This window comes from Prionailurus viverrinus, chromosome B3, assembly GCF_022837055.1.
Source record: "Prionailurus viverrinus isolate Anna chromosome B3, UM_Priviv_1.0, whole genome shotgun sequence".
Taxonomy (NCBI): domain Eukaryota; kingdom Metazoa; phylum Chordata; class Mammalia; order Carnivora; family Felidae; genus Prionailurus; species Prionailurus viverrinus.
The window spans coordinates 113,656,095-113,668,416 of record NC_062566.1 but is presented as its reverse complement, the minus strand read 5'-3'; the positions used below and the strand labels follow the sequence as shown (position 1 = coordinate 113,668,416).

The window sequence follows — 12,322 nt, the reverse complement described above, 5'->3', positions numbered from 1 at the left end:
GGGCATGTTGTACCGTGCAGAACTGGAAGAGGAGAGCTGAGTTGATTAAGGGTAATGTCGGCTGATTAGATAATCTGAAAATTAGTCTGATAATGTGCAAATTACCTAAAAGAAGCATATGATGTCATTGCTACACTGATGGGAAAGATCTAACAGATGTTAGTCTCCTGACATTTCTGTCCTCTAGCATATGGCCCGAGGGCAACGAGTAGAGCTTTAAGAGAGAGAGGGAAAATTACCTTCGACACAAGCGTGAGGATTTTGGATCACTCTGAAGGTGCCTGCAAAACCACGAAGCACACACAACCCACCACATACCCAACCTTGATGCAGGAAATTCAGCCTTTGTTACAGGGGAGAGAGAGGAAAGATCAGAAACAGGGCTCTGTCGGGAAGAGGGAGCCACTTTTCACTTCCTGAAGAGCAAATTTGGAAACTAACAACAGGTGTTCTGTAGGTGAATTATTATTTGACGGAACAGTTCGTAGATTATGAAGTGAAAAGAAACCTGAGGGGTTGCTCTGGCCTTGAGGGTATACTTGGAGTTAAGTTTTCAGACCTGCAGTCTGGGAGAATGGAAATGGGATTGGCCAGGCTAGGGGGTGTGAGTCATGGCCCTGCCCCTCTGCCATCTTGTGTGTGTGTGACTGTGGCTCAGTTCCTCACACTTCTTTGCTCCTTTGTTGCCTCCTCTGTGAGATGGAGAGAATAACCAAAGTGACCTCATGGGGTTGCGTGAGTCTGCAGTGCGATGATGTGGGTGTTGGGCACCATATGCCTGCACATTGTGAATGCTTCTATCCCATCTCTGTGCCGTTCGGACCGACAGAACACATCCATGACCACAGATGGCTAATCTGAGTCGGGGCCTGTCTGTGGCTGTGTGATGCCAGGACGCTAACTGCCTGTAGGGTTCTCGGTGGCATTGGCGGAGCTATCAGAGCCCGGCCGGGCCCTGGCGCCCCCTCCCCGGCCCCTGCCCCTTGCTAAACCTTAGCTGTAGGACACCAGTCCTTCAGCACAGGCTAAACGTGAGCATTTATTGAGTGCTTACTGAGCCTGTGACCACTTGTGGGGCTACGTTGAATCAGGCCTCTAAAAAAGCGAAAACATGCCGTCTTCGCCCTAGGACAATTTCTGGTTTAATTGGGGAAATAAGATGGATGCAAGAAACCCAGCGGGAGGAAGCTGTGGAACGAAATCTGGCCAAGTGTAGCATCCCTGTGTTTGCCGTCCCATTTCCCCAGGACAGGGTCTCTACCCACCAACTTGCCTTTCTGTGAGCCTCTTTCATTTCTCTCACACTTTGGGCCTACTTACCTAGAACGTTCAGGTAAGGAGTTGAAGGAGTCCCCTGTCCTGAGTCATGACAATGACAATAATACTTGCTGACATCCCTTGAATGTGTCAGACACCGTGCTAGGCGTGCCACGTTCGTCTCAGTCATTCCTCACAGCAACCTGTGAGGTAGCTGCTGTGTGTCCCCTAGAGGACACCAAGGCACAGACTCCACCTGATGTGCTCAGGGACTCGGAGCGTGAATGCGAATTCTCCGGTCACGTGTCACCTCTTGGGAAAGTTTACTGATGTAGGCCTTTGATTTTTTTCCCCTTCCTTTATCAGAAGCTAAATTATTTCACATAGGAGAAGAAAGAGGGGGAAGAAATGACAGAATACCTAATAGGTGCCAGGTCCTTCACGCGCATTGTCTCGTGTAAAGTTCGTAGTCCGTGAGGCACATTCTATTACTCTCATTTTGCACAGGAGGAAACTGAGGCTCAGCAAGGATGAGTATCTTGCCCCGGGTCACACGGTGAGCAAGATGGAAAGCTGAGATGTGAGTGTGCTTGAGTTGGACACCTTTCAATTAAGTCAAGACATTGGAACCCCAAGTGACGGATCCTAATCCCAAAGATGAGATCTTTGTCACAGTTCTAGCAACGTCCCTCAATTTTCACCTGTAGGCCAATCGTGAAGTGCATCATATCCAACAGTGGCTTTTCAAAAGAAACAGATGTATTAATGGGTACTCATCTTAGACTGCCTAACAAAATACCATAGGTGGCTTCAACAATAGGGATTTACTTCTCATAGTCTTGAAGACTGGAAATCCAATATAAAAGTGCTGGCAGTGTCAGTGTTGGGTGAGGACTCTCCTCTTGGGTTGGAGATGGACATCTTCTTACTGTGTCCTTTCATGGCTTTTCCTTGATACATGTCAGGAGAGAGAAGCAAGCTCTCTAGTATCTCTTCTTATAAGGCCGCTAATCCCACTATCCTCATGACCTCATCTAAACCTAATCACCTCCCCAAGGCCCAACCTCCAAATACCATCATGTTGAGGTTAGGGTTTCAACATATGCATTTGGGGGGAGACACAATTCAGTCCCTAATAGGCACATTTAATCTTTAACACTAACTTTAGCTGTTTGTGGTATTATAGGAACCCCCCCATTACAAATTCTGCTTGCGATTTTAATTCGTAAATGAGTCTTACTCTAGAAAAAAAAATCATACATCACTTAGTTCAGTAATTTTCTTGCATCTTTCTCTCATTTGTGTCTCATGCTCTTTTCTAGCTCTTCTATCTATCTATCTATCTATCTATCTATCTATCTATCTCTTTCTGATGTCGTTCTTTAAAAAAACTAATGCTGTGCCTAAGGTAGAAATCCTAGGATTCATCCTTGGCTTTGTTTTCCTTCACAACTGTATCAGCTTCCCCTCCAAAAGGTATTCCACATCTGTCTTCCTTTCTCCATCTCCTGGCCTCCACCAGCTCCCTCTTGGATCACTGCACCTTCTTTATTGGCCTCTCAGTCTGTTTTTACCTCTTATAGTCTATTCTCTATGGAGTGGCCAAAGTGATCTTTTTTTTTTTAATGTTTATTTATTTTTAAGGGAGAGAGAGAGAGAGACAGAGTGCAAGTGGGGGGAGGGGCAGGGAGAGAGAGGGACACAGAATCGGAAGCAGACTCCGGGCTCTGAGCTGCCAGCACAGAGCCTGACGCGGGGCTCAAACCCATGAACCATGAGATCATGACCTGAGACGAAGTTGGACGCTTAACTGACTGAGCCACTCAGGCACCCCAAAAGTGATCTTTTAAAAAAATTTTTTTAAGTTTATTTTTGAGAGAGAGATAGACAGACAGACTGCAACCAAGGGAGGGACAGAGAGAGAGGGAGACACAGAATCTGAAGCAGTTCCAGGCTCTGAGCTGTCAGCCCAGAGCCCGACGTGGGGCTCAAACCCACAGACTGTGAGATTATGACCTGAGCAGAAGTCGGACACTCAACCAACTGAGCCACCCGGGTGCCCCAAAGTGATCTTTTTAAAGCATAAAATAGACTATGCCATATTCCACTCTCAAAACTTAAATCACACTTGAATATGATCCAGATCGCACCTTGAGGGCCTGCATTTTTGCTTCTCACAGTGCAATCAGCAGCTTCAACATCAGCTAGGACTCAGGTGACCAACTCATCCAGGTTTGCCCAGGACATTTCCACTTTTAGACTGAAAGTCTGTGCCCTGGGAACCCCTCCGTGCCAGGCAAACCTAGACTGTAGGCTACCTTGTGGGGGAGCTGGTAAGAAATATGGAATCTTAGGCTCCAAGCCAGACCTATGAATCCTAATCTGCATTTTACCGAGATTCCCTAAATGGTTTGTTTGCATGGCACTCAAATTTGAGAATCCTTGCCCTCCAGGGCCTGCCAACCTCTGGGCCTTGGGCCTGCCAAGCTCTGACATGACTTCCCACGGGGGTATGGTTTTTGAGCCCATCGTAGATCAGTAGCAGGCGGGCTTGAGCCGCACTGCCCGGGTACAGAGCCAGTGGGGCCACTTACTAACACATGACCTTAGGCCACGTAGCTTCCTTGTGCCCCAAGTATCATGATGTAAAATGAAACATTAATGCATCTACCTCTTAGGGCCATGCGAAGATTAAATAAGACAATTCGTATGAAGTGCAGTATTAACAGAAAATGTATGTGACACACGTGTGGTGTTAGAGCAGTGGTTCTCAAGCTTGAGCACGTCAGAATCACCTGTTCCTTAAAAAAGAGACTGCTGGATCCTACCGCACAATTTCGGAACCAGTGGGTCTGACGTAGGGGCCTAGAATTTGCATTTTTAACAAGTTCCCAGATGAACCGCTGCCTTAGAGAAATCCACTTTTTGGAGACTGATGTTCAGTCTATTTTATCTTGTCGATTCACTCAGATGACTAGCCAGGAACCAGGTTGCACTATTAAATCCACGGGATAAACTTGGTTTTCACTCTTTTCCTAAGGCTCCGGCCTACCCATGGCAAACATGTCTGTGGCTCCCAGCACCTGCTTCCTGGCCTGCTTTCTGGGTGTGTCCCCCTTCGGGGCCCTCATCCCTGGGCTGGGCTGCTCTTTGGCTCTGTAGTCTCTTGACTCGGTTGTAATCCTCAGGTCTTACGCTTGAGACGCATCCTTTTCCTTTCCCTGAGTACTGTGTTTCAGTCTCGAGAACCTAGAAAATGCTGGTCGACTGTGGGCAGCTGGGGTTGACATGTACCTGCGCCCCCTGGAGGTGGTGCGGAAGAGGTGTGGAGAGAGGCAAGGCTGGAGCAAGAGAGGAAGGGGGCTGGCTGAATTCTAATATCACAATAATAATATCCTGACAACTTAAACGGACGAGGCTTATCCTGCTCTAAAGCACCGAGATGTCCTGCAATTCTCTGAGGGGAAGGACACCACTTCATTCAGAGCCCTGTTGACATAGTTAACTCCCAGATTAAACGTTTTTCCCTTCAACTGACTCATTTGGTGGCAATAACAAGTTGCTACGCCAGGGCATGAGCTGACCCATATGACCTTCCACTGAAAAATTGAAATATCTCCTTGTGCTTTCCCTAATCAGCACCGAGAAAAGTAATCAGCTTTGCTTGGTCTTTTCCTCGCTTTTCCGAAGCATCAGTGACAGACTCAAAGTTGCCAGCCTGAGGCTGCAGCACAAAGGACGTTACTGATGGGTCATGTGACCATCTGGCCCCAGAATGGGTGATGTGGTATCCAAATTCCTGGCGAACTGCAACTCTAAGCAAATACGTCTGTCAGGATGGAGACATAGATGTGAGCAGACATGTTTTCTGTTTTTACGGCACAGTGTTTAGGGGTAAATATTATCAAGGTGTGTGTCTAATGGTCTGAGTTTTGCACTCCATAAAGATGGAGGAAAAGAAGGTAGACGCAAGGAAAGGTGAGGTGACTGACACCACACTTAAAACTTTGATCAAGATCCTGCAGCCATCCAATCGCAGAGTAAGATGGCCTATTTTCTCTCTAGCTGCCGCAGGGCCCCTGGTGAGAGACCAAACATGGGGCTCAAGGGGCTGTGGGACCAACGGAGTCTGGGAGTTCTTAAGTCCTTCCTTCCTGGTTTTCCAAGAAATGCCTCAAGGAAAGGGTTCCCGAGGGAGGGCGGGTCCAGTGGCTTTCTCCATCACAGCTTTATACTCTCTGATGGGCCTGCCTGTTACTTCTACTGCTCCCTCTTTCTGTCCCCGTTATGAACAGGACTGACACTGGCAGTGCCTTAGAATGGTCACTTGGTCCTCAGGGGACACTTGACATCCACTCCACTCCTCGTCTTTGCCTCCCCTCTGCCTGAGTTTTTTCTATGTCCAAAAAGCCTCTGTGAAGATCGTCTATCCCTTTCGTTAAGTATTTGTTGCCAGTGCTGGGTCAGTCGCTGTGCTGGGTGCTGGGGATTCCGCGATTAAAGACCCCGCTCAGGGAGCTCACGATGAACAGGGAGAGAGACATGGCCACAAGCAGAGCACATGAGGAGATGCTGAGCTCCCCTGGTTTGGAACACCTCACTTTTCTGATCCTTCCTTCACTCTCTCATGATCATCAAATCATAGGCCGAAAAGGGGCCTTACAATGCCAGCTAGTATATTCTCTTGCCTCTAGAAGGGCATGCACTCAACCCCTGGCCCAGGGAAATCTTCCCGCGGGCGGAGGCCTCTACTGCGCCTTTGTTCAACTGGCTTCGCTTCCAGCTTTCTTGCGGCACGCACTGCCATTTCAGCTCATTCTTCCTCGTGTTGCCCTGAACAACATGGACTGTGGCGATTGAGGCCCGTCCATAAACGTGGAGACTCACTGAATCAGCCCTTGGCCTTCGTTTCTCCCGGCGGACTAATCTCAGTGCCTGGAATCACTCTGCATTAGCAGCACTGTCTCCTTAATCCTTACCATACATTCACTTTGTCCTCGGTGCTAGGTGGCAAAATGGCCTGTGAGGGAGAGCGAGTTCTCTGCGGTTGAGGACTCTCGTGGCCTAACGGGCGTGTGGGGGAGTGGACCCCGGAGTCCGTTTCGCTGCCAGGCTCCCCAGGCCCCTTGCCTTTCCACGTTCAGGGAGGAAGGCGTCGTTCGTCTTCCTTCTGGAGCCCTGGGGTGGGGCCCGAGTTGCTGTTTGTAGCCAAGAAGAACCGGCCTGAATGGAATCCCAACATTTTTATTCCTTGGATCTGTAGGATTTATTTTTTCATCAGTTCTCGGGAAGCAGTGAAAAAAGGTGTCAGGCCTTGGGGATAATTTATATGAGTAAACACGTAAGGAGTAGGGTGAGCAAGAGCATGAGAATTAAGGCCATTTATCCAGGCTTTGAGACTCTGTTTGCCCTCTGGTCCAGCCTTCCCCACAGTCTTTATCTTGCTACTTTAACCCTCTCCTTGCTCTGCTCTGTGTGGGCCCGCGCAGATCTCTGTGCAGCTGCCCCAGCGGCCACCCGCTCCCTGCCCCTCCCACGGCCCTCATTAAAGGCTGGGTACAAGGTAGCAGGATGTGGCAGTGGCCTCCAGCTGAGGCCTGCTCGCTGATTCTGAAGGGAAGGCACGTTGGCTTACACCCTCCCTCCTCGCCTTCCCTTCCTCCCCTAGCCCGGCCTGTCCCGTGTGTCCTGTGTGGCCAGCCTGGGGCTGCCTTTCTGCTCTCCCTCTTTCCTCTCCCCTTTTCTTTACTCCGTCCTCTGAAGATGCGCTCTGCACAGCCAAGTGGCACCGGCTAGGATGCTTTACACTTGAGAGATGAAGTAATAACAGGTGGCAAGACCAGAGGCTGCCAGAGCCCAGGATTCTGGTTGCCATGGAAACAGGTCAGCCCTGCGGAGGGATGGGAACTGTCAGCCGTGGAGGGCGGTGGGGGAGCAAGTGAGAGGGGCGAGGCACAGCTCCTCCTGGAGGGCTCTTCTCACTGCCCCTCAGGCTCCCCAAGGGCCACACACCCAACTAGCAGGCCCTGGAAGACATGGTCCCTGGGCTGCCGCTGGGTCGTGGGCACAGAGCACGGCCGCGTGCGTGTGCACACCAGGCCCTGGCAGGCCGGCTGAGCTTCTGCTCAGGATGTGAAGTCACGCTTTTGTGGATGTGCCACAGAGGAGCCTCAACTCCTGGCTTGCTTCCTATTTCCCTAGGACATTTGGGACACAGCTTTGGTCTTGGTAGAACCAGCTGAGGGGATGTTGCTGGTGGCCAGGCCGTCCCCGCCACTCTTTCTTTTCATGAGGGGCAGGCACGTCAGAGCAGCAATCAGACCGAAAGGGGTGAAGACAGCCCCGTGTGGGTGGGAGTTTTAGGGAAGATCCGGGGCCTTGTTTGCCATAGACACGTGGCCTGATCAGAGTGAAAAAGAAATCCCGTAGTGTACACTGAGACCTTTCCAGAATGACTGCTCACCCTTTACCAGGCGTGGCGGGGAGACTATTTGGGGCTTGGCTTTTCCTTTCTTTTGGTTTGATTGGAATGCTCCCTCCCATCTTCTGTTGTTTGTGTGTGTGTGTATTTTCGTGAACTTTGTTCTTGATTTCCATTTTTTTCCCCCTTTGAGATTTTTAGAGTTATCTCCCCCAGGTAAATTCCTAAACTCTTCGGGCTCACTTTATTTTCTTGGCAGCTCCCTCGTATCTCTTATATGATCTCAGCCCGTGAACATTAATCAATGAAAAACCAAATCCATCTTTACGGACGTTGCCATTGAGATACCACTTGGGTCTTTGCCCTCCTGTTGTCTTATTCTATAAAGTGGGACTCGATTTCCCAGAGGCAGAAGCAGAATCTCTATTTAAATCCCTCTCACCAGGTCTGGGTGAGCTTCCTATTATTTATAGTAAAATCCTTTTTATAATGATCTCATACACGGTACCAGGAAATTGCTCATGGCTGGGTCAGGCCATAGGCCAGTACAGCTGTGGTGTAAGCTTTACTTGAAAAAATTCCTTCCAGAGCTTCTGGAATTCTCTGGAGAAGTGTTTTCACAGAGTATGTGACAATAAACAGGATCACCCAGCGTGGATTACCGTGGTAGGGACATCAAATTTAAGTTCAAAGGGAATTTCTGCTTTTATCAGGCCGATCTCAATAATTTTTGTCCCTTTGGGCTTCCTAATTGACATATGGGTGAATCAAGTTGACTCGAAAGAGATTTATGAAATATTTTATATGCGAGGTATGGCCAGGAAGTGTTTGCCTCTGGACTTTCCAGGAGGCAGAGAGTCTCTGGGGACATAGACAGCTCAGGGGTGAATCTCCCCTCCTGCACTTTGGAACGGGCCTGAAGCCAGCCCCTTAATCTCTCTGAGTCCCAGTTACCTCATCTGTCAAATAATCTCCACTTCACAAAGTTTTTGTGAGAATCAATGAAACAATGTATGTAAAGCATCCAGCATAAGATCTGTCACAGTTTTGAAGCGTAGTACATGTCTGCTTCTTTTTCTTTTCAAGAAGCCATTGAACAAGAGGGAGCCTGAGTGGGTAGCAACCGGGTGTCCCCTTCTCAAGAGACAATGAATCACAGTCTTCTACTTTTTTTGTATGTTTGTGAACAGGATGCTGTTTCTCCTACCATAGTAGGGCTACAGTGTTATTCTTCCAGCAGCCCAGGGCCCTCAGCCACCCACTCTGGTTTACTCCGGGAGCTAGACCTGATGCCAGGCCAGATGACTGACCAATCCATCTAGACATGGACCAGCACTTCTCTCTGAGGATTTGGGAAATAAACCATGTAGTGAATGATATTCTGAGCGACAGATAACTCTGCCACAGGGCGAGCAAACACAGTGCTCTGTCCCCACTAGGAGGATGTCCCAGGGGTGTCACTGGGCTGTCTACTCACATCTCTGCCATCCTTTTCTAAGCCATTCATCCTACACATTGTGGTTAACCATTTCCTGCACGCAGGCCATGTAGGTGTTCCGGTGATGAGTTAGACATGGTGCCCGACCTGGAGGAGTAGATCGTTTAGTACAGGTCGATGAGGCCGGAGTACATGTGTATAAACAAGAGAAGGGTCATAAAAGTGATGTCAACAGAGTGCCCTCCCAAGGCCTGACTGGCCATTTTGGCTGGGGAGTTGGGAGAACTTTATGGGAAAAATCACCCTGAAACCAATTCTAAATACCAAAAACTATAAGAGGACCAGAGGCAAAAGCTATTGATTAGTTTATCCCACACCATTATACCAAGATGAAAGGAAGTTCTGAATTCACTATTATGAGAAGAGAGTAGGATTTTGCCGAAAATGAAGTCTTATATTCACTGTCACTTTGTATACTGGGTCAATGCTAGACTAAAATGATACCTTTCCCCTCCCCCCCAGCCCTGACATGTCATAGCTACACACAGCGGGGCCTACAACGGGGGTCTTAGCACCTTCTTCACCCCCTTGACCAGGCACTCTGTATGGCCAGCAACCAACACAAATATATGTGGGGATCCTGCTCTGATCCAGTCTTCTCAGAAACTCCTCTTCATTAGATAAATGCTGTTCCTTTGGCTTTTTTACACAGGACCAATTTCTCTATCACTATCTGCTTTGCTCTACTAGATCATTTCTGAATTTTTAATTCTTGCAGTATTAGAGTTCCTGATTCGATGAGGGCATCCAATGGTCTGTTGGTGATGAAGATTGTAAAGAATTACCTGGGAGTTCTTATAGTCTATATTCTACTTCATCCTCATAAATCGCAAGGCATACAGTGTGTTGGAGAAAACCAGATTCTTTGGTTGCTTTAAGATTTTGTGAAAAGAGAGAAAATCTGACACAATAGAAAGTCCTTAAGAGTACAGGAGAGACAGATGGTGAGGATGTGGTTCCTGAGACTTTTAGTGGGATGATCTACGTGGAATTCTTTGATCGCTTTTCATGCGGGAAGCTACCTGAGTTATGACTGGCATGGTCACATTTTGTGTCTAGTTCATATCAATGACGAAAGTTAGCTTTGGTTTACACTCAGCCCCTTAATTTCATATACCCCACTTCTTCCTGTTCACTTTTGGATTGATTTTTAGGATAGTCTATAATGGGAAAACCCTGAGTTTATTTGCTTCATAGACATGCTTGGATTTTCTTAAGGGAGTTCTAAACATGGTGAAGGTGGCAAAGAAGAGAGAAAGAAGAAAGGAGCTTCTTTCTGGACTTGGACAATGAAAATTGTAGAGTAACATTTTTGCGAGATTTTTGGAGATTATTTGCAAAACCGTTCTGTGTGACATGTCATGTCTTTAAGACACAGTCCTTGATGAAGACACTCAACAGGCCACGGGGGTGGCCAACTCCTCTGCCTGTCCCCAACAGCCAACACGTTTTTGCAGAGAATTGGCTGCCTCCCTAAAGATGAAAATCAATGACTTAGAAACTGATTAAACAATCCAAATAGCAACTGATAAATGGATTAACTCTCTATAATGTAATTCTGCAAGCTTTTGTCTTTCTGCCTTCCCAGGTAAGTTTTTCTATTCCTGGAGGCAAAGCAGAGGCATGGAGGAAGCGAAGGCCAGAGGGAATCATATTAAAGTGGGTGAATCCGTTTATCACTTACTGTCTGGATGGTATTTCTGCTCACATATCTGCTTCCTTTTACAGATTTGTACCCTACGGGACCCTGATTAATGTTAGCCAGTAAATAATGAAAGATAGCAGCAGACATTGGGTATAGTGAGGAAGAAGATACCCCTGTGGTTTAGGCTGATCCCATAAACAGACAGACTTTTCTTCTTAGTTGCAAACAGGGAGTGTTAACGTGACAAAAAAAAATCTCCACAACGAGGATCGAAAACCAGGAGAATGGAGGCATTTCTCTCCATGCAAAGAAACCTGTCCAAGCCTTTTCAGCCATCTCCTAGGAACTGAGAATGATTTCAGTGCTTGACAATAGGTGCCGTTCTCGCAAGCTTTGTTTTTAAGATCATGTCCTAAGATTTTTCTTTGCCTTTGAATGAGGACCTTCAGCAAGGGCGGCTTATGAAGATCTTAAGCCTCAAGACGCGCTCACTAACTCACCATTCAACCTATCTTTGGCATGAGGCGAGGCTAAGTGTCCGGTTCTATTTCTAGGTGCTTGAAGTCTGCCGATGAACTAGTCCTGAGTTTTCTCCATGACAATGAGTCTGGACTTTAGGGAGATGAGGCCGAGTAAGAGTGGACCCTTGTGTACCTGCCAAGATGTTCATCAGAGTGCCCAGAAGCATCCTCAGTGTCCTTCCTGGAAGGAGATTTCCTTCTTTGTTTTTTTCTTTTCAGGGACAGAAGGAATATCTCCTGAATAAGAGCATCTTTCCCAAGGGCAAGGCCTAGGCATTGGCCATTCTCTCCCTCTCATCCCACCAATGTTTATGGTTGCTACCTGCTGTTTGAGCCTAAGCCCTGAGGGCTGATTGTTCAGTGATGAGAGAAGTTTACTTGACTAGTAGGCCTTCTAGATGCTTTGCTCATCCAGGGAATGCCATCAGAGGAGCAAGGGTAGTTTCTGTAAAAACACAGAGATGGGTTTTGCAAATATTGCAAAAATCAAACTAAACCCTGGATGGCTTGCAAGGTATTAGAACTGTTGAACTGAAGAGGATCAAAAAGAAAACTTTGCCCAATTTAATCGCTTCGTTGTAACAAGGCCTCATATCCTAGACTTGATATTCTTTCCGGAGCAGATTCTGTCACGCCATGGGAGAAGAGGGGCCAGTAGAAGCTCATGGCAGTCAAAAATCGGATTTTTTTTTTTTAATGTTTCTATAGCCCAGAAAGGACCGGATGGGACAGTCATTCCCAACAACTACTGTGACTTCTGCTTGGGGGGCTCTAACATGAACAAGAAGAGCGGGCGGCCTGAGGAGCTGGTATCCTGTGCGGACTGTGGACGCTCTGGTGAGTGTGGCCCCTACCTGCATCTGTGCCCATAGACCAGGACCACTTGCACCCCTCTGCTGTCTTGTGTGGGAGTTGAAGGCTCGCGTGGAGAAGTGACGGTGGTGATTTTGAGTGGAGAGGAGTTTTCAGGTCATTTTCAT

At 47.8% G+C, this 12,322-nt stretch overlaps 1 protein-coding gene across 5 annotated transcripts in view; it reads left to right on the top strand.

Annotated features, from left to right (window-relative positions):
- Window positions 1-12,322, top strand: part of DPF3 (double PHD fingers 3) — a 258,505-nt gene that overhangs the window by 190,870 nt on the left and 55,313 nt on the right. For all 5 annotated transcript variants that reach the window (XM_047862552.1, XM_047862556.1, XM_047862554.1 and 2 more), the window contains exon 8: window positions 12,051-12,179. In XM_047862552.1, coding sequence (XP_047718508.1) covers window positions 12,051-12,179 — 129 coding nt within the window. The remainder of the gene's footprint in view (window positions 1-12,050; window positions 12,180-12,322) is intronic.